Source organism: Poromitra crassiceps (assembly GCF_964638095.1).
Source record: "Poromitra crassiceps genome assembly, chromosome: 12".
NCBI lineage: Eukaryota > Metazoa > Chordata > Actinopteri > Beryciformes > Melamphaidae > Poromitra > Poromitra crassiceps.
The window spans coordinates 42,220,422-42,244,010 of record NC_139632.1 but is presented as its reverse complement, the minus strand read 5'-3'; the positions used below and the strand labels follow the sequence as shown (position 1 = coordinate 42,244,010).

The 23,589-nt window shown below is 40.4% G+C and overlaps 1 protein-coding gene across 1 annotated transcript in view; it reads right to left on the bottom strand.

The window, feature by feature from the left end:
* dnai3 (dynein axonemal intermediate chain 3) overlaps positions 1 to 23,589 on the bottom strand; it is a gene marked incomplete at both ends in the record, with an annotated part of 73,732 nt that overhangs the window by 35,981 nt on the left and 14,162 nt on the right. The window contains 9 exons of the mRNA XM_083647401.1: positions 366 to 490; positions 3,244 to 3,328; positions 5,038 to 5,185; positions 5,723 to 5,796; positions 8,579 to 8,698; positions 13,217 to 13,309; positions 13,694 to 13,783; positions 14,929 to 15,053; positions 15,139 to 15,332. Of these exons, the coding sequence (XP_083503527.1) occupies positions 366 to 490; positions 3,244 to 3,328; positions 5,038 to 5,185; positions 5,723 to 5,796; positions 8,579 to 8,698; positions 13,217 to 13,309; positions 13,694 to 13,783; positions 14,929 to 15,053; positions 15,139 to 15,332 (1,054 nt within the window). The remainder of the gene's footprint in view (positions 1 to 365; positions 491 to 3,243; positions 3,329 to 5,037; positions 5,186 to 5,722; positions 5,797 to 8,578; positions 8,699 to 13,216; positions 13,310 to 13,693; positions 13,784 to 14,928; positions 15,054 to 15,138; positions 15,333 to 23,589) is intronic.

The window sequence follows — 23,589 nt, the reverse complement described above, 5'->3', positions numbered from 1 at the left end:
TCCCCCCAGTCCCCCAATATAAAACTTGGTGAAATGATTTCAGCGAGTGTATCAGTACTTTTTGAAAAATTTTCAGCACCTTTTAACAATGGCGTGATAATATTGATGAACACGATCACTATATTTGTGACATGACATTTTCATACCGTTTCATCTAAAGTTCTGGCCAAATTTTTCCCAAGAAGTCATGTTGTCTGTTTTCAATATCAATAGCATTAAGATGGGGGAAAAAACTGTACGTAATGTCAGAGGGTGAGAAAAAAAAAGTCACTAACAAAGATGGTATTGAAGCGCGCTGAAGTAGAAAATGTACCGAAGCAAAATCTTGCTTTAAAAACCTGATCTTATTGGGGGGGGATGTTTACCTCAGTTCCAATGTAGAGCTTGGTGTTGACGTCTTCCAGAGATGTGACTGGTTTGGCTGAGGGCGCTCTGAGCTGGCTGTACTGCCGGCTGACCTCGGACATCTCGTCATGCAGGTGGACACCGTCTGTCAGGGGACACAGTCAGGGAGGGAGGGAGCGCGACATGAGGGAAACGCTTGAACAAATGCCTTTTCATTAAGGCTGTGATACATGGGCTTTAAAATGCTTCAAAAGGGAAGGTGAATGGGTTGGCAAGAGGAGGACGAGGGCAAGGGGAGAGTAAAGCGAGAAGACGGGAGGTGGGGTGAGGGGTGTGTGTGGGGGGGGGGGGCAGTAAGGGAGACGGGAGATGGGGGGCAGAGGGCGGGGTGGGGGGAGAGCAGGGAAGTGCCCTTTTCCATCACAAAAGCCCGACTGTCTGTCAGGGACAGTACAGGACAATCTGTTCACACCCCCTTATCAGCGGGCTGTTCCCGACCGCGTCCCACACCCCCCCCCCCCCCCCCCCCCCCTCTGTTAGATTAGCTATTGAAGGTCAGATCACGTTACCCCATCACACACCTCCTCCTAGAGCCACTTTCCCCTGGTTAAGATGTGTGTAAAGATATTATGTGACGTTCAACGAGAGCGGAGACAGTCGATATTAACGCCGCTACAGACGTAGACATTGTCTACATCAAACATCCCAACACTGCAGCTGCTCAACGGTTGCTTGATCCCCAAGAGGGATTGTTTGGAATATCTTGGTTTTGGGGACGGGTGGGAGACTTCTACAATGGCTACCACTGTAACGGTGAGTTCATCAGAGACGACACAAAGTACAAGGTGTAGCACTGAATAGGGTGCTCAGAGGCAGACGTGTCTATCAATGTGAGTAAAACATCTTAAGTCACATCAAAGTATTAATCATAAAGGGATTCATTAAAACCTAATAAAAGACTGGCCCCGGGGCTGCTGAGAAATCCGGCAGATTTATTGCCTGGGTAAGTGAGCGCATTAATTCCATAACCGCTGGCCGCCAAAGCCGTGTTTACGGGGGCAGACCTTCGGCCGGACAAAGACAGGTCTCTTCTTGACCAGCCGAGACACACAGGGAACATCTTCTGGACAAAGACGGGGTCTCTTCTTGACCAGCCGAGACACACAGGGAACACCTCCTGGCCCTGGAGGAGCTCAAGCTGCATATTGCAACGAGCTGACAGTCAACAAGGCTAATGCTTCGCCACTATACCGGCCTTGTCTGGGAGGTATCACTTAATAAAGTGCTATGAAACCAGAGCGGAGAGGAGAGAGAGATGGAGAGAGAGCGAGAGAGACAGAGAGAGGAAGAGAGGGGGGGGGGGGAAGACCCGAGGGGGCGAGTGAGACACTGCTGATCACTGTGCTCACCGATCCAAAGCAGAATCCGCAAATTCAGTAGCGAGGAGAACAGACACTGGATAAAAACGTGGGCGTCTGGTAAAAGCACACACCTACAGTACCACTGTGGAGAGACCGCGGTTCAATTCCCGGCAGCGGTACCTCCGGCTTGGTGAGACTTTCCTGTCCACCTTATTTTTGAATGCCTCGCTGTAAAATAATTATGGGTGCAAGGTCCGGTTTAGAACCTTGCAAAAATTCTGACGCTGGGAAAAAAAAGTTGCTTGTCACAATAAATACACTTGTTTGACGACTTATTTGAGGGAATGTAATAGTTTTATCTATCACATCCGTTATTTCTGTTGCTCTTTGAACAACTCTGGATATTTATCGACGAGATTTCTGCCAAGCCGTACGCGCTACGGGGGTTTAGGGTTCAAATCGGTCAACCGGAAGTGAAACTGTGGGAGATTGTTGCTCACTTCACGGAGATCTACGGGCTCGAGTGTGTCTGTGTCAGCACCCATATTTCACGTAAGGCATCATGGCAGCTAGAAATAAGGTGGATAGACACAATAGCTTGTTTGCAACCATGTGATTCCGATGAGGTTGAAAACAGTGCAGGAGGGCAGCATCAAGAGGGTTGGATGCCCCGTGTGGAGGCGGCAGACATTACAAATGACCTCGTCCTCCAGACCTCATACTACACGGCATGTTGTTTTTTTTATCCATCTCTGCCGCCATTTTTCACTGAGTTTTTTTTCCCCACTTGTTTGTTTGCACTTTAGGGATTCTAAAGTAGCTCTTGTTTTTCTCTCGATTCGACCGGTTGGAACAGCCATGAACAGTGCAAACCTATAGGCCTTTTGCTACTGCTTTCCTATCGCTTCCTATGTAGCAAAAGTAGCCTGCTGCTGGTTGCCCTCCAGCATGATCTGGCACATGTCTTGCCCCTTGACGTAACGTCACCTGAAAACAAGCTATTGGCCGTGTCTGCGGGTGGGAGTCTTGGTTATTGCCTCCACTGGTCTGATGTCATTTGATTTCTTTGCTAGCCCGGCCGCCTTCACAAACATTCAGCTTCCAACTCACCTGTGTTGCTTTGAGGAGTAAGGGGGGGGGGGGGGGGAAAGGGCGGGGATGTGGAGGGTAATAATAACCTAATAGCAATATGAGAACATAGTTTCAAAGTGCTTTACAAGATACATAAATTGTAAGGCAAAAAAGAAAAGAAAAGAAACTAAACTAAACTCACTTAATTCATGCCCTAGTTTACCCACTTTTTCAAAATTACACTTAGGGTTAGGGTTCATCACCGGAAAGGGGGAGGAGGGTGTGGGTCAGGGCTGGAAATGAAGAGGTTGATAGAAAGACAAATAAACAGATAGCATGAAGAGAGACTGCCTGAAGGAAGAGGGGAGAGAGGGAGGGGGGGGAAGGGCAGAAATAGAGACTGCCTGAAGGAAGAGGGGAGAGAGGGAGGGGGGGAAGGGCAGAAACATGAGGGTAAACCCCTCACCTGCGTTGCTGTCACAGGTGTAGTCTTCCAGGCTGAACTTCAAAGGGCTGTATTCCCCGCTGGTATCGATCATTGGCAGGGCAACCTGGTGCGTGACAGAGGAGAAGAAGCCTTTTAACGCCTGACAGACGCAAAACATGGTTATAAAAAAAGTAATTGGTAATTGTCTGCCCTCAATCACTTGACATACATACATACATACATACATACATACTTACATACATACATACATACATACATACATACTTACATACATACATACATACATACATACATACATACAGTACATACATACATACATACATACATACATACTTACTTACATACATACATACATACAAGGAGCACTTACAGTTCCGAGTAATGTTGCATTCACATTGTGGCCTAAAAAAGCCAAAGGTTTTGGATAACAGTTGTCGCCAAGGTGATTTTGATTAAGTAGGCATCTCATGTGCTACGCGCATTTGATTCCTAGGCTCGCCCGTGGCCTTGCCCGCCCTGCAGCTTGCATACGCAGCTTGGCCGCTGCACGGCCTCGCCTGTAGCTCGGCTGCTGCGTGGCCTCACCTGCCCTGATGTTATTGCCCTTAAGTTTACATGGGCACGGGTGTGTGGGTGTGTGTGTGTGTGTGTGCCCCCTTATGACATCTCTAATTACATCATCAGTCTTATGACATCACTGATGACTCATCAGTGATGTCCAATGCCTCCTTGTGTGTGTGTGTGTGTGTGTGTGTGTGTGTGTGTGTGTGTGTGTGTGTGTGTGTGTGTGTGTGTGTGTGTGTGTGTGTGTGTGTGTGTGTGTGTGTGCCCCCTTCCCGACAACCGGGACACAAAATTGAAACATTGCCCACATTGCCAAATGTAATAGATAGACAAGAGGTTCAACTATTCCTAAAAATGAATCTGTTAAATTGTGTAATTACTCATTTGATTTAATTAGAAAATGTTTATCAGGTTCTATTTTGCAGAAATTATATATATTTTTATTCCCATGAAAAGGAAGTCAAGCAGGGAATTGGAATAGCTCAGCTCAAATGGTTCATCTTTTTCTTCTGAAAACATTGATCAAAATGATCAGTTAGAAGCAGACAGCTCTAGATCAAAATGATCAGTTAGAAGCAGACAGCTGTAGCCCAGTGGTTCTCAACCTGGGGGTCGGGACCCCCGGGGGGTCGCCAGATTATTTTGGGGGTTGCGTGATGATTGTCAAAAAAAGGGGGAAAGAAAGAAAAAGAAATCTCCCATGATAATCAACTCTCCCATACCAATGATTCAATGCATTATAATGCTATATAAACTACTAACTTTAAACAGTATAAAAAAGATTTTGGTGAGTGAGTGAAATCAGTGTGTGAATGCGTGCGCACTGCCGTTGCATTGGGCAACGGCGGGAAGGGGGGTTGCGAACCCCAGCCTAACGTTTTTTCGGGGTCACGGCTCAAAAAGGTTGAGAATTACTGCTCTAGTCTAGACTGTCCTATCCTTTATCTTCATTCAAAGAGAAGACAAGATGAACAGGTACACAAATGTATGTGGTTTAAATTGACCATGGCACATGATGGCAGGTAAAGGCAGAAGTTGGGGAATTAAAAAATAAATAAAAATAAATTGTGACTGCAGGTGCCTGTTTTATTTTTATGTTTTGTTTTTGTGTGTGACTGTTGTCTGCCAGCATTGGTGGAGTTGACCATTGTTCGCCCAAATTTAACATCTGTTTTGCCGTCTACCTCATATCACCACAATGTGAATGCAGCTTTCACCTTCAATCATCTGTTTCATATTGTTCCCCACCCTGAACAGTGGCTTCCAGGTCCGGTCCAGGTGTTTGAAGGTGTCGGGGATACCGTAGGGTTTCTCCTGGGGCTCCTCATCCACATTCTGCTTCCGGGCTGATGTTGGTTGGCCTGCCGGAGCCCGGATGTCCCAGAACATCAAGGAGCTTCAGATAAAGAGAGCGAGACAGAGAGACAGACAGACAGAGAGACAGACAGAGTTAGATAATTAATGTTCTTTACTGAGACATCTCACAACGAACAGAGGAATAAATACCTAACATAACCTTAAAGCTCTCACACGCACACGCAGACATACCAGTACCAATAACAGAACAGAATATACCAATATCTACCGTGCCAACAGCCCACTCAAGTACAATTGACATTTAAATACAAGCAGTCAGACCTTCTCCCACTGACGATACTGCATTCCACAGCCCCCACACCTTCATAAATGTCACAAAGGGGCAGAGAGACGCAACGCAAGAACAGGGCGAGGGGACAGTCTACACCTGGCCATTTATGGAGCCGCCAACAATAATATTTGCATAGGTGGAGGAGCAGGCATATAAACAAACAGGCATACTGTACATGTACATCATAAGTCAAAATCTCCCATACACCACGGCACACGGTTATATTCGGTGTGAGCTGACAGCACTTCTATCAGTTCAATGCTTGTGCATTTTTATAAGCCTTACCAGTCAGGGGAGCAGGTGACAACCTGAACACATATATTATTCTTGCTCTTCACTGGTACACCCATCTTGGTCACCTAATCAGAGAGAGAGTGTGTTACAAGATCAACAAACGTCTACATCCAGGCTTTAGCATTGTCAAGAGCTGATGGAGGTGAACAAGGCCCATGTGTAGATATATGGGGGCTTAAGGCACTTTGATGATTGCCTGGTTCTACTTATCCAGATGACTGTCAGTGGTTTTCACTAGCACTTGAGTTATAGTATAGAGTATAGAGATGGTGGACAAGCATCATTGGGAAACACAGACTTATAATGCCTTCATTGTCATATCATATGAACGAGGGACCTTTTGAAAATACATTGGGTAACTTGTGTGTTTTGGCTTGTAAGAATTCATTAGGCCGTATCAGACGTTTGTTCAGTTATAGTTGCACTTCTTTGGAGTGGCTTATAGGCCAGACGTACATGTAGCAGACATCACATCAGGCCAAAGATTGACCCCAAAGCAGGGTTGTGGTGGTCATATAAATCCCGCTCAATCCTGCTGTAGCTATTCTCAATGGTTGCAACATGTGCAAGTGTCTCACAATGAGATCAAAACACACCAGTACCCTAAAAAACAATGATATTATATGACTATAACACTAGCCACATTAGGGCTTTTCACACTACACTTAGCCGGGGTTAAGTCAGTCACAGCGTTCACACTTGCACAATCCTGGCCCACTCCAAAGTGGGCTAACTAACCCTGACTTCAGCCCGGCTAGCTGGCCCTGCTCTGGAGCAGGGTTATCCCCGACTTTTCATCTAAACACAGGGCTAAAAGTTGCAAGTGTGAAACAGGGCTAAGTTAGCCTGGGGCTATCTTAGTCCTACTCTTGCTGTTAGATCCAACTGCTGCCTCTCATGCTGTTAGATCCAACTGCTGCCTCTCATGCTGTTAGATCCAACTGCTGCCTCTCATGCTGTTAGATCCAACTGCTGCCTCTCATGCTGTTAGATCCAACTGCTGCCTCTCATGCTGTTAGATCCAACTGCTGCCTCTCATGCTGTTAGATCCAACTGCTGCCTCTAATGCTGTTAGATCCAACTGCTGCCTCTCATGCTGCTAGATCCAACTGCTGCCTCTCATGCTGTTAGATCCAACTGCTGCCTCTCATGCTGTTAGATCCAACTGCTGCCTCTCATGCTGTTAGATCCAACTGCTGCCTCTCATGCTGTTAGATCCAACTGCTGCCTCTCATGCTGTTAGATCCAACTGCTGCCTCTCATGCTGTTAGATCCAACTGCTGCCTCTCATGCTGTTAGATCCAACTGCTGCCTTTAATGCTGTTAAATCCAACTGCTGCCTCTCATGCTGTTAGATCCAACTGCTGCCTCTCATGCTGTTAGATCCAACTGCTGCCTCTCATGCTGTTAGATCCAACTGCTGCCTCTCATGCTGTTAGATCCAACTGCTGCCTCTCATTCTGTTAGATCCAACTGCTGCCTCTCATGCTGTTAGATCCAACTGCTGCCTCTAATGCTGTTAGATCCAACTGCTGCCTCTCATGATGTTAGATCCAACTGCTGCCTCTAATGCTGTTAGATCCAACTGCTGCCTCTCATGCTGTTAGATCCAACTGCTGACAGTCAAGTGGCCTTCAAACTCGACTGGATTACAAACCCCCGGAGTCATTGTTCCAAAATGAGATGGAGAAATCATTAGGGCGATAAGGAACCTGGCCCTTTTAGCTTAAGTGTTCCACTATCAGTGTGTAACTTAGGTGTGGAGGCTTAAAAGCATGTGCTATGCGTTGAGTTGAGTTGACCTGGTATGTTGGAGGCTTTGGACAAGTGTTTACATTAGATATGATAAAACGGAGGTCAAGATGACATTGAAGAATGTTTCGCTGTGAGTTAAGTAGTCACACACAAAATACACCTATTCATTATCTTTTTTTAAATAATGGAGATAGGCTGATAAAACACTGATAAACACTACGGCAAGCTCTAGCTCCCATCATAAGTACTCCTGATAGAAAATGTGTTGAGTGGGGCAACGGTGCTAACATGCCAGGAATAACTCCCTCACTAACTGATCAGCGTTCTGCCCTTTTGGGCTCCTAACAGAGCTCAGGCTTATGGCTGTTAGCAGTGTTGGGGGTAACTATTAACATTTAATATATTACATGTAATATATTACTTTTAGCAGTAACTCAGTAATATAACTTATTACTTATAGGATTGCAGTAATATTATACCAGTTACTTTGTCAAGTAACACAAATTACAAATTGAGTTACTTTTCTTTTTTTTATCAAAGCACATATTTGAATAAAGATACAATAATTTCCAAATCAACCTGTGTTTTTATGCAAATAACCACTATAGATGACAATAACAAAGGAATAGGATAACATTTAGAATTTTGGATTGTTTACACTGACTTCAAGGCGGTAGAAATTATTTTTCAGGATGGTTCCGGGAGGTCATGTCATTCTGCTGCTGCTGTTATTTTGGTGAAAGTAATGCAAAAGTAATGTACTGTAATAAGTAACAAGTTACTCTACACAGACAGTAATATTGTAAAGTAACTTATTACATTCAAATGAAAGTAACTAGTAACATGTAGTATATTACATTTTGAAAGTAACTTGCCCAACACTGGCTGTTAGCCCTGCCCCCTCTGCCCTTTACACCCCCCCTGTACCTCGCCCCCTACGCCCCTCACTCCACCCTGTACCTCGCCCCCTCTGCCCCTCACTCCACCCTGTACCTCGCCCCCTCTGCCCCTCACTCCACCCTGTACCTCTCCCCCTCTGCCCCTCACTCCACCCTGTACCTCGCCCCCTCTGCCCCTCACTCCACCCTGTACCTCGAAGGTTTGCGGCAGCCATTGTACATCAGTAATTAGAGCTTTGTGGCTGCTCTCGATGGCGGAGACGGCACAGTAGCGAACCACGGGGGTCTCATTCTCTCTCTTCTCTTCAAAGACCTGATGGGAGGACAGACACAAAGGTACAGTACTGAATGCTACAGCATGTATGGGAGGGCAGACACAAAGGTACAGTACTGAATGCTACAGCATGTATGGGAGGACAGACACAAAGGTACAGTACTGAATGCTACAGCATGTATGGGAGGGCAGACACAAAGGTACAGTACTGAATGCTACAGCATGTATGGGAGGGCAGACACAAAGGTACAGTACTGAATGCTACAGCATGTATGGGAGGGCAGACACAAAGGTACAGTACTGAATGCTACAGCACGTATGGTGGAGTCTGAACATTCAATCCAAATGGAAAGGCTTCATACAATGGTAAACTGAGCTAGCACTGCAGCTTGTTCAAATATATAGTAAGTAAAACCAAATATTTATACTGTAGCGCAAAAGTCCACCCAACTGACTGCAGACGATTCTTTTAACTTTGAAACAGGAACATTCCAAATGATTTCTTCAGTGAACACATGCATGTATGTACTGGTGCCGCCATGTGGGGTAAAACATCAAAGAGCAAACTAGTGGTAGAATTTTTACTGTGCAATTATTGCAATATTATACTATCACCTGCAGTAAGTATTATACCATCACCTGCAGTAAGTATTATACCATCACCTGCAGTAAGTATTATACTATCACCTGCAGTAAGTATTATACTATCACCTGCAGTAAGTATTATACTATCACCTGCAGTAAGTATTATACTATCACCTGCAGTAAGTATTATACTATCATCACCTGCAGTAAGTATTATACTATCACCTGCAGTAAGTATTATACTATCATCACCTGCAGTAAGTATTATACTATCACCTGCAGTAAGTATTATACTATCACCTGCAGTAAGTATTATACTATCACCTGCAGTAAGTATTATACTATCACCTGCAGTAAGGGAAAACAGCAGCTCAACTTTTTTTTTCCATTATTTTATTTTTCAATTTTTCTACTTTTAGAACATGAACATGAAAAACAAAACAATAAACAAAACAAAAACATAAAAAAGCTAAACAAACTCAAGCACAGAGAAAGGAAAAAATAAACACACACAAAAAACAAAAAAACAAAAAAAACATACTGCTACCAGGCGTTTTGACGGTACGATTTTTTTTAAACTGACATATTTGTGTCAAGTCCACCCCTGGGGATACACAGTGATCGAACCAGGCATTTTGACGGTACCATTTTTTTTAAACTGACATATTTGTGTCAAGTCCACCCCTGGGGATACACAGTGATCGAACCAGGCGTTTTGACGGTACCATTTTTTTTAAACTGACATATTTGTGTCAAGTCCACCCCTGGGATACACAGTGATCGAACCAGGCATTTTGACGGTACGATTTTTTTTAAACTGACATATTTGTGTCGAGTCCACCCCTGGGGATACACAGTGATCGAACCAGGCATTTTGACGGTACCATTTTTTTTAAACTGACATATTTGTGTCGAGTCCACCCCTGGGATACACAGTGATCGAACCAGGCGTTTTGACGGTACCATTTTTTTTAAACTGACATATTTGTGTCAAGTCCACCCCTGGGGATACACAGTGATCGAACCAGGCGTTTTGACGGTACGGTTTTATTTAAACTGACATATTTGTGTCGAGTCCACCCCTGGGGATACACAGTGATCGAACCAGGCGTTTTGACGGTACGATTCTTTTTAAACTGACATATTTGTTTGTGCTACCAGCTACCTAAGAAGCCTATGCGCTTACAAAAGAATTTGACTGGGAAAGTTACTCGTCGTTTCTAACCTCGTCCAAGTAGGCCAGAAACGGGTCCCATATGGTTGAGAACGTCCCGAGTGAGTTGGTCCTCAAGAACCTGAGTCTTTCCATACGTACAACCGAAACCATGTCCGCCAGCCACAATTGAAAAGAAGGCGGGGAGGGGGACTTCCAATCTTTCAGAATGAGTCTTTTGGCGACAGTCGTCCCCTGCGTCAGAGACTGCTGCACAGCCGTGGGGAGGAGCAGAGAGGGATTCCGAGCAGCCGAAGATGGCGCAGCAGCTCAACTTTTCCCAAACGGTGTCACCTGAAGAGCTGCATGTGACACACGTTTGTACTCTGACTTCCACTGTGGCTGTGCCTGCTTTTCATTAAAGCCAGCATCACTGGCCTAACACATGTCAAGTGAATGAAAACGTCTCTCTTCTACTAGCTGGGGAGTGCTGCGGTGCACCTGCTGTTTGAAGTGATCATGTCAAACGGTGGGAACAGAACACAAATCTACACAGTGAGGATTTCAATTCCTCATTTATGTGATAAGCCAGCGACAGGTGCTGCTGGAGGGCACCTTTCACAGCACTCAACGTCCAAATAATGGCTTTTAGCAGATAGAACCACCGCTGTTTGCACTGCAAACACACGGGGGGGAGGAGCAGCAATCTGATTTGCCTGTGTGGTATCTACCGGGAGAGAAGGCCTATGGTGGGAGATGGTGGACTTGTGTAACAGCTGGAGTGTGTGGGCTGATGCTGTTGACTCTGGAGAATGAAGAGTAAACAGGGATGGAGAGAATGGAAGGAGAGAGAGGGGGTGAAGAGAGAGAGGGTAGGAGGGAGTGGAGAGATGGAGACAGCTGTTCTGCCGTAGAGGTCATAAAAACACACACAAAGCAAATGAGGGCAGGATGATGGGGGGCATATGTGTCTGTTTCAATACAGCAGCCGGGTGGAAGATGTCAGCGGAGGTCAGGCTTTGTGGGGCAGAGCTGGTTTATTATGTGGTGTCTGGAGGTCCCGACGGGCTACGCTGCGTTTCATGTACTTGCAGTGTTGTGGGTTTGAATCTGGACCATGGTCTTTGTCGCGTGTCACTGGAAATACTGGTGTATTAGGGTAGAAGGGGGTTACAGGGAGCTGTTTGTACTGTATGAGGCCTACTGATTTAGAAGGACAATAACAAAAAATATATATATATATATATATATATATATATATATATATATATATATATATATATATACTGTATGTATACTGTACACAGTATATTTATATTTAAGACATGTATGTTAGGGTTAATACTCCTGTCAGTGCCCCTGCAATGGCAAAATAGTCTCGCTGGCCAGCCTCCTCTCCTTTCCGTCCGAGGAGTCTGGCGCCGCAGGTCTCCATAACTGGGATAAGCCCTCCCCTGCTCTACTCTGCTCTCCCATTGGAGGCGTCGGTTTCAAACGCTGCCGGATTTCCACTCCCCGCTTAAGAAGCTCTGTCATTGGCCCCGACCATGTCAATCAGAGTGGCTTCCGCTCCCTCCTCCCTGTGTGTTGCTGTAAATAGTGCCCTGCCGCCTCAGGGAAAACAACAACGCTAACTAGCTAGCAAGCTAACGGCAGAAACCTACACACTAGCTCGTTGCTACACGCTGAAAACGGCAAGTTGGAAGTTTGAAACTATTTTCCAAGGGCACTGCCGCTAAGCGCCGCCCATCGCAATCCCACTATGGAGACCTGCGGCGCCAGACTCCTCAGACGGAAGGGAGAGGAGGCTGGCCAGCGAGACTAATGGCAAAATAACTGGAGTTGGTCCCGGCCGCAGCACTGCGGCTGCCCACTGCTCCTAGTTCTAGGAAGGTTCCTAGTAGAGGATGGGTGCAGAGGATGAATTTAAATAAAGGATAACTTAACTTAACTTACACACACACACACACACACACACACACACACACACACACACACACACACACACACACACATATATATATATATATATATATATATATATATATATATATATATATATATATATAATTAGGCTGCATGTAAACATTGTTGTTGGTTTGCAGATGCCAGATGGGGGTCATGTAATACAATCTTGCTGTGCAAAGCAGTTGTGGCATTAGTAGGTTTGTGGCAGTGGTTGTGACAGCTGTGGCTGGCTTGCAAAGGACCATCAGGCCCCCGGCATTCCCATGTAATGAAAGGCTGAGGATGAGGAGAGAGACCAGCATGCCACGGAGCCAACGTATCATCATCTCTCCCTGTCATACAGCACCTTTGGAGAGGACGGCCTGTCTTTACAGCAAATATCCACGACAAGTCTTTAATAATCTGACGACCCCATATTTGAACAAACCAAAGTGACATCGTCACCAGGCAAAGAAACCCATTAACTGATACCTCATGGAATACTAGATGATCTGTATTCATATCTGCACTCGGAGGGGGTGTAGCTTGAATCGGAAATGGGTGGGGTTTAGACTGAAAGTGGGCGTGGCTTAAGTTTTTGTTGTTCTTGGCAGTTCAGAGTGCCCAGATGCCACCCAAACGTTCAAAGTATGCAAAAAAAAAAAATAATGAGAGAGAGACTATTTTTTTTATCTGTATCACTTTTACTGGTATTGGTACTCGTCATTTTTTTAAATGACACCCACGCACATTATCTGTACCGGATACTCATTTCATCCCCAACACCAACATTGATATTATGCACTCTCGTATCAACAATGTGCACATCATAAAGATTTAAACGGACCAAGGAGAGAGTGTCGGGTACTTACGAACGTGTCGGTGTTGACGGAGATGTTCTTTCCGACGCCGGGCCGTGATCCCTGCAGACGCGTGACGTGGGCAGAAATGTCCCATAACACAACCTGAGACCCATAACACAACACAAAACATAACACAACCTGAGACGCATAACACAACACAAAACCAATTACTGCACATCAACATCTCGGGCCGGGCGCAAAACACACTTCCTGCCATAAAAAGCACTCAAATCCATCTGTCCAAATGTTGATCAAAGTAGAATGAGAGCAGAAACAATGGAGAGAGAGGAACAGTAGAGGATATGAAGGCCTTTCCACTAAATGATATGTATTTCTCTTATCAGATTCCCTTGAAAAGAAAACAAGGATAGGGGGAAAAGAGGAAAGGAAACCGATTATGGAGAAAGTCATGTGGTACAACAGCGCCGAGAGGGAGAAGGCACTGGAACACAGAGAAGCAGCCTGAGCAGGCAGTGGAGACAGCACCTGGCCATTCATGCAGCCGCCAACGATAATATTTGGATCAGAGGGGCAGAACTCGAAGGCAAAAACGTCGTCTGGGCACTCCAGCAGCAACTGCAAACATAGAAGAAGCCACATACCCAGGGCAGAGATATTACATTTCAAAGTGGAAGCATTGAAATTAAATTGGGCGCTTGCCATCCCAAGTATTTATTTATTCTAGTCTTTCCATGCAGAGTTCAGCTTTTAACCCACAAAACCAAGCACATAAGGGCCATTCCATTTCAGGCATCAGGGGGGAAAAAGACCTGAGAGTAGCAGGACCGCATTACAAAGACATTTCTCAGTGTCATGCTGATATCTGCTCCAGTTGTTGTTAACGTTAGCTGCAAAAACTGAACTACAGCACTTTCATCCCTTAACTAAATAAATACTTCTTCTTTTTTAACCTATAATAGTAGTAGTAGTAGTAATAGTAGTAAACGGTTTTATTTGGTGAAGAGTAATAATGTACTAATGGCAACACAAGTTGAATTGGTAGTACATTTTACAATGTTAAAGGTTTACATACACAAAACACGAATAATAATTAAAACAGGATCTCCAGAAAGTGACCAGACTATGACCTAATGACGTCCCTAATCTAATACAACAGCAATAAATCAGACACACAAAGGCATTACAGCAGTGATTCATTGTTTAGGAGTCTGGTCATGTAGGGGATCGCACCAAGTCCAGTTGTTTTGTAGAACGTGTCTGGCAATGGCTAATGGCTGAATGTTCAGGTGGGAGCCAGCTGCGGTATTGATGGGAGCCACAGAGCGACGAGACAAAGTTCCGGGTAAGATAATGTCTCTAGTTTCCTCTACTCTGTACCTACTGCTATTTTTATCATTGCCTCAGTAGACGGTGAAACCCAACCATGACACATGCACCAGTGAGTGCGTGCGTCATGCACAACTCACATGACTTTTGAGTCATTTAGGAGTTCATCTTTATTGATTGAGTGCCTGGGTCAAATCAATAGAGCCTCTCCAATTTTGCAAAAACGCCACGCCAAAAGATCTGACGTGAGAAGAGACAGACATTACTTGTAAGCTGTCAGTGAGGAGGGAGAGAAAGAGAGAGAGAGAGAGAGGGAGAGGGAGAGAGAGAATTGGGATAGGCAGGTTGGACTGCGTTGATAAAAGCCATTTGTGAGTTTCACTGTATACCATTCAGTGGAGCGCTCACCTATACTAGAGATTTGCGGCCCATACCTGGGGGTTGGCGGGGTCAGAGAAGCTCCAGAAGAGTATGAGAGGGGGGTTGAGGAGCAACTTGGTGGACTGGTTGAACCTCTCCTCCAAGGACACTTTCTCTGTCATGGCCACTGCTATCACACCTACCACAGTCAACAACACATCACACAATGGTACAGCTGCACATAAATACATCTGCTCAGAGTAGACCGAGATGTTGCACCTTACCACTAATGGAGGGGTGCCAATTGATGCTGCTGATCTTCTTCTGCTTGCAGTACTTCTGGTCTGTGAAGGCCTGATATACCCGCAGACCACTGGTCATCCCCTCAACGCCGTTGTCCTCAGCTCCTGTCTTCAGGGCCGCCAAGTCGTCAAAGAACACATCCATAATCTCATTCTGCTGAAGGGCCTGCAAAACCCTGCAATAAAACACAAGGAGACTTTAAGGGGCAATCGTTGTTTCATAACAGCGTGCAGACTTTTTATTTTTCCTCCATCCTGTTTCTCCCCAGCTGCTGTTTCAGATCCATATGAAGTTCTCTTATCTTATCTCTAATGTCATATGATGTTCTCTTATCTTATCTCTAATGTCATATGATGTTCTCTTATCTTATCTCTAATGTGTTTCAGATCCATATGATGTTCTCTTATCTTATCTCTAATGTGTTTCAGATCCATATGATGTTCTCTTATCTTATCTCTAATGTGTTTCAGATCCATATGATGTTCTCTTATCTTATCTCTAATGTGTTTCAGATCCATATGATGTTCTCTTATCTTATCTCTAATGTGTTTCAGATCCATATGATGTTCTCTTATCTTATCTCTAATGTGTTTCAGATCCATATGATGTTCTCTTATCTTATCTCTAATGTGTTTCAGATCCATATGATGTTCTCTTATCTTATCTCTAATGTGTTTCAGATCCATATGATGTTCTCTTATCTTATCTCTAATGTGTTTTAGATCCATATGATGTTCTCTTATCTTATCTCTAATGTGTTTCAGATCCATATGATGTTCTCTTATCTTATCTCTAATGTGTTTCAGATCCATATGATGTTCTCTTATCTTATCTCTAATGTGTTTTAGATCCATATGATGTTCTCTTATCTTATCTCTAATGTGTTTCAGATCCATATGATGTTCTCTTATCTTATCTCTAATGTGTTTCAGATCCATATGAAGTTCTCTTATCTTATCTCTAATGTGTTTCAGATCTATATGATGTTCTCTTATCTTATCTCTAATGTGTTTCAGATCCATATGATGTTCTCTTATCTTATCTCTAATGTGTTTCAGATCCATATGATGTTCTCTTATCTTATCTCTAATGTGTTTCAGATCCATATGATGTTCTCTTATCTTATCTCTAATGTGTTTTAGATCCATATGATGTTCTCTTATCTTATCTCTAATGTGTTTCAGATCCATATGATGTTCTCTTATCTTATCTCTAATGTGTTTCAGATCCATATGATGTTCTCTTATCTTATCTCTAATGTGTTTCAGATCCATATGATGTTCTCTTATCTTATCTCTAATGTGTTTCAGATCCATATGATGTTCTCTTATCTTATCTCTAATGTGTTTTAGATCCATATGATGTTCTCTCATCTTATCTCTAATGTGTTTCAGATCCATATGATGTTCTCTTATCTTATCTCTGTGTTTCAGATCCATATGATGTTCTCTTATCTTATCTCTAATGTGTTTCAGATCCATATGATGTTCTCTTATCTTATCTCTAATGTGTTTTAGATCCATATGATGTTCTCTTATCTTATCTCTAATGTGTTTCAGATCCATATGATGTTCTCTCATCTTATCTCTAATGTGTTTCAGATCCATATGATGTTCTCTTATCTTATCTCTAATGTGTTTTAGATCCATATGATGTTCTCTTATCTTATCTCTAATGTGTTTCAGATCCATATGATGTTCTCTTATCTTATCTCTAATGTGTTTCAGATCCATATGATGTTCTCTTATCTTATCTCTGTGTTTCAGATCCATATGATGTTCTCTTATCTTATCTCTAATGTGTTTCAGATCCATATGATGTTCTCTTATCTTATCTCTAATGTGTTTCAGATCCATATGATGTTCTCTTATCTTATCTCTAATGTGTTTCAGATCCATATGATGTTCTCTTATCTTATCTCTAATGTGTTTTAGATCCATATGATGTTCTCTTATCTTATCTCTAATGTGTTTCAGATCCATATGATGTTCTCTTATCTTATCTCTGTGTTTCAGATCCATATGATGTTCTCTTATCTTATCTCTGTGTTTCAGATCCATATGATGTTCTCTTATCTTATCTCTAATGTGTTTCAGATCCATATGATGTTCTCTTATCTTATCTCTAATGTGTTTCAGATCCATATGATGTTCTCTTATCTTATCTCTAATGTGTTTCAGATCCATATGATGTTCTCTTATCTTATCTCTAATGTGTTTCAGATCCATATGATGTTCTCTTATCTTATCTCTAATGTGTTTCAGATCCATATGATGTTCTCTTATCTTATCTCTAATGTGTTTCAGATCCATATGATGTTCTCTTATCTTATCTCTAATGTGTTTTAGATCCATATGATGTTCTCTCATCTTATCTCTAATGTGTTTTAGATCCATATGATGTTCTCTTATCTTATCTCTAATGTGTTTCAGATCCATATGATGTTCTCTTATCTTATCTCTGTGTTTCAGATCCATATGATGTTCTCTTATCTTATCTCTAATGTGTTTCAGATCCATATGATGTTCTCTTATCTTATCTCTAATGTGTTTCAGATCCATATGATGTTCTCTTATCTTATCTCTAATGTGTTTCAGATCCATATGATGTTCTCTCATCTTATCTCTAATGTGTTTCAGATCCATATGATGTTCTCTTATCTTATCTCTAATGTGTTTCAGATCCATATGATGTTCTCTTATCTTATCTCTAATGTGTTTCAGATCCATATGATGTTCTCTTATCTTATCTCTAATGTGTTTCAGATCCATATGATGTTCTCTTATCTTATCTCTAATGTGTTTCAGATCCATATGATGTTCTCTTATCTTATCTCTAATGTGTTTCAGATCCATATGATGTTCTCTTATCTTATCTCTAATGTGTTTCAGATCCATATGATGTTCTCTTATCTTATCTCTGTGTTTCAGATCCATATGATGTTCTCTTATCTTATCTCTAATGTGTTTCAGATCCATATGATGTTCTCTTATCTTATCTCTAATGTGTTTCAGATCCATATGATGTTCTCTTATCTTATCTCTAATGTGTTTTAGATCCATATGATGTTCTCTTATCTTATCTCTAATGTGTTTCAGATCCATATGATGTTCTCTCATCTTATCTCTAATGTGTTTCAGATCCATATGATGTTCTCTTATCTTATCTCTAATGTGTTTCAGATCCATATGAAGTTCTCTTATCTTATCTCTAATGTGTTTCAGATCCATATGATGTTCTCTTATCTTATCTCTAATGTGTTTCAGATCCATATGAAGTTCTCTTATCTTATCTCTAATGTGTTTCAGATCCATATGATGTTCTCTTATCTTATCTCTAATGTGTTTCAGATCCATATGATGTTCTCTTATCTGATCTCTAATGTGTTTCAGATCCATATGATGTTCTCTTATCTGATCTCTAATGTGTTTCAGATCCATATGATGTTCTCTCATCTTATCTCTAATGTGTTTCAGATCCATATGATGTTCTCTCATCTTATCTCTAATGTGTTTCAGATCCATATGATGTTCTCTTATCTTATCTCTAATGTGTTTCAGATCCATATGATGTTCTCTTATCTTATCTCTAATGTGTTTCAGATCCATATGATGTTCTCTTATCTTATCTCTAATGTGTTTCAGATCCATATGATGTTCTCTTATCTTATCTCTAATGTGTTTCAGATCCATATGATGTTCTCTTATCTTATCTCTAATGTGTTTCAGATCCATATGATGTTCTCTTATCTTATCTCTAATGTGTTTCAGATCCATATGATGTTCTCTCATCTTATCTCTAATGTGTTTTAGATCCATATGATGTTCTCTTATCTTATCTCTAATGTGTTTCAGATCCATATGATGTTCTCTTATCTTATCTCTGTGTTTCAGATCCATATGATGTTCTCTTATCTTATCTCTAATGTGTTTCAGATCCATATGATGTTCTCTTATCTTATCTCTAATGTGTTTCAGATCCATATGATGTTCTCTTATCTTATCTCTAATGTGTTTCAGATCCATATGATGTTCTCTCATCTTATCTCTAATGTGTTTCAGATCCATATGATGTTCTCTTATCTTATCTCTAATGTGTTTCAGATCCATATGATGTTCTCTTATCTTATCTCTAATGTGTTTCAGATCCATATGATGTTCTCTTATCTTATCTCTAATGTGTTTCAGATCCATATGATGTTCTCTTATCTTATCTCTAATGTGTTTCAGATCCATATGAAGTTCTCTTATCTTATCTCTAATGTGTTTCAGATCCATATGATGTTCTCTCATCTTATCTCTAATGTGTTTTAGATCCATATGATGTTCTCTTATCTTATCTCTAATGTGTTTCAGATCCATATGATGTTCTCTTATCTTATCTCTGTGTTTCAGATCCATATGATGTTCTCTTATCTTATCTCTAATGTGTTTTAGATCCATATGATGTTCTCTTATCTTATCTCTAATGTGTTTCAGATCCATATGATGTTCTCTTATCTTATCTCTAATGTGTTTCAGATCCATATGATGTTCTCTTATCTTATCTCTAATGTGTTTCAGATCCATATGATGTTCTCTTATCTTATCTCTAATGTGTTTCAGATCCATATGATGTTCTCTTATCTTATCTCTGTGTTTCAGATCCATATGATGTTCTCTTATCTTATCTCTAATGTGTTTCAGATCCATATGATGTTCTCTTATCTTATCTCTAATGTGTTTCAGATCCATATGATGTTCTCTTATCTTATCTCTAATGTGTTTTAGATCCATATGATGTTCTCTTATCTTATCTCTAATGTGTTTCAGATCCATATGATGTTCTCTTATCTTATCTCTAATGTGTTTCAGATCCATATGATGTTCTCTCATCTTATCTCTAATGTGTTTCAGATCCATATGATGTTCTCTTATCTTATCTCTAATGTGTTTCAGATCCATATGATGTTCTCTTATCTTATCTCTGTGTTTCAGATCCATATGATGTTCTCTTATCTTATCTCTAATGTGTTTCAGATCCATATGATGTTCTCTTATCTTATCTCTAATGTGTTTCAGATCCATATGATGTTCTCTTATCTTATCTCTAATGTGTTTTAGATCCATATGATGTTCTCTTATCTTATCTCTAATGTGTTTCAGATCCATATGAAGTTCTCTTATCTTATCTCTAATGTGTTTCAGATCCATATGATGTTCTCTCATCTTATCTCTAATGTGTTTCAGATCCATATGATGTTCTCTTATCTTATCTCTAATGTGTTTCAGATCCATATGAAGTTCTCTTATCTTATCTCTAATGTGTTTCAGATCCATATGATGTTCTCTTATCTTATCTCTAATGTGTTTCAGATCCATATGAAGTTCTCTTATCTTATCTCTAATGTGTTTCAGATCCATATGATGTTCTCTTATCTTATCTCTAATGTGTTTCAGATCCATATGATGTTCTCTTATCTGATCTCTAATGTGTTTCAGATCCATATGATGTTCTCTTATCTGATCTCTAATGTGTTTCAGATCCATATGATGTTCTCTCATCTTATCTCTAATGTGTTTCAGATCCATATGATGTTCTCTTATCTTATCTCTAATGTGTTTCAGATCCATATGATGTTCTCTTATCTTATCTCTAATGTGTTTCAGATCCATATGATGTTCTCTTATCTTATCTCTAATGTGTTTCAGATCCATATGATGTTCTCTTATCTTATCTCTAATGTGTTTCAGATCCATATGAAGTTCTCTTATCTTATCTCTAATGTGTTTCAGATCCATATGATGTTCTCTTATCTTATCTCTAATGTGTTTTAGATCCATATGATGTTCTCTTATCTTATCTCTAATGTGTTTTAGATCCATATGATGTTCTCTTATCTTATCTCTAATGTGTTTTAGATCCATATGATGTTCTCTTATCTGATCTCTAATGTGTTTCAGATCCATATGATGTTCTCTTATCTTATCTCTAATGTGTTTCAGATCCATATGATGTTCTCTTATCTTATCTCTAATGTGTTTCAGATCCATATGATGTTCTCTCATCTTATCTCTAATGTGTTTTAGATCCATATGATGTTCTCTTATCTTATCTCTAATGTGTTTCAGATCCATATGATGTTCTCTTATCTTATCTCTGTGTTTCAGATCCATATGATGTTCTCTTATCTTATCTCTAATGTGTTTCAGATCCATATGATGTTCTCTTATCTTATCTCTAATGTGTTTCAGATCCATATGATGTTCTCTTATCTTATCTCTAATGTGTTTCAGATCCATATGATGTTCTCTCATCTTATCTCTAATGTGTTTTAGATCCATATGATGTTCTCTTATCTTATCTCTAATGTGTTTCAGATCCATATGATGTTCTCTTATCTTATCTCTAATGTGTTTTAGATCCATATGATGTTCTCTTATCTTATCTCTAATGTGTTTCAGATCCATATGAAGTTCTCTTATCTTATCTCTAATGTGTTTCAGATCCATATGAAGTTCTCTTATCTTATCTCTAATGTGTTTCAGATCCATATGATGTTCTCTTATCTTATCTCTAATGTGTTTCAGATCCATATGATGTTCTCTTATCTTATCTCTAATGTGTTTCAGATCCATATGATGTTCTCTTATCTTATCTCTAATGTGTTTCAGATCCATATGATGTTCTCTTATCTTATCTCTAATGTGTTTCAGATCCATATGATGTTCTCTTATCTTATCTCTAATGTGTTTTAGATCCATATGATGTTCTCTTATCTTATCTCTAATGTGTTTCAGATCCATATGATGTTCTCTTATCTTATCTCTAATGTGTTTTAGATCCATATGATGTTCTCTTATCTTATCTCTAATGTGTTTCAGATCCATATGAAGTTCTCTTATCTTATCTCTAATGTGTTTCAGATCCATATGAAGTTCTCTTATCTTATCTCTAATGTGTTTCAGATCCATATGATGTTCTCTTATCTTATCTCTAATGTGTTTCAGATCCATATGAAGTTCTCTTATCTTATCTCTAATGTGTTTCAGATCCATATGATGTTCTCTTATCTTATCTCTAATGTGTTTCAGATCCATATGATGTTCTCTTATCTTATCTCTAATGTGTTTCAGATCCATATGATGTTCTCTTATCTTATCTCTGTGTTTCAGATCCATATGATGTTCTCTTATCTTATCTCTAATGTGTTTCAGATCCATATGATGTTCTCTCATCTTATCTCTAATGTGTTTCAGATCCATATGAAGTTCTCTTATCTTATCTCTAATGTGTTTCAGATCCATATGAAGTTCTCTTATCTTATCTCTAATGTGTTTCAGATCCATATGATGTTCTCTTATCTTATCTCTAATGTGTTTCAGATCCATATGAAGTTCTCTTATCTTATCTCTAATGTGTTTCAGATCCATATGATGTTCTCTTATCTTATCTCTAATGTGTTTCAGATCCATATGATGTTCTCTTATCTTATCTCTGTGTTTCAGATCCATATGATGTTCTCTCATCTTATCTCTAATGTGTTTCAGATCCATATGATGTTCTCTTATCTTATCTCTAATGTGTTTCAGATCCATATGATGTTCTCTTATCTTATCTCTAATGTGTTTCAGATCCATATGATGTTCTCTCATCTTATCTCTAATGTGTTTCAGATCCATATGAAGTTCTCTTATCTTATCTCTAATGTGTTTCAGATCCATATGATGTTCTCTCATCTTATCTCTAATGTGTTTCAGATCCATATGATGTTCTCTTATCTTATCTCTAATGTGTTTCAGATCCATATGATGTTCTCTTATCTTATCTCTAATGTGTTTCAGATCCATATGAAGTTCTCTTATCTTATCTCTAATGTGTTTCAGATCCATATGATGTTCTCTCATCTTATCTCTAATGTGTTTCAGATCCATATGATGTTCTCTTATCTTATCTCTAATGTGTTTCAGATCCATATGATGTTCTCTTATCTTATCTCTGTGTTTCAGATCCATATGATGTTCTCTTATCTTATCTCTAATGTGTTTCAGATCCATATGATGTTCTCTTATCTTATCTCTAATGTGTTTCAGATCCATATGATGTTCTCTTATCTTATCTCTAATGTGTTTTAGATCCATATGATGTTCTCTTATCTTATCTCTAATGTGTTTCAGATCCATATGATGTTCTCTCATCTTATCTCTAATGTGTTTCAGATCCATATGATGTTCTCTTATCTTATCTCTAATGTGTTTCAGATCCATATGAAGTTCTCTTATCTTATCTCTAATGTGTTTCAGATCCATATGATGTTCTCTTATCTTATCTCTAATGTGTTTCAGATCCATATGAAGTTCTCTTATCTTATCTCTAATGTGTTTCAGATCCATATGATGTTCTCTTATCTTATCTCTAATGTGTTTCAGATCCATATGATGTTCTCTTATCTG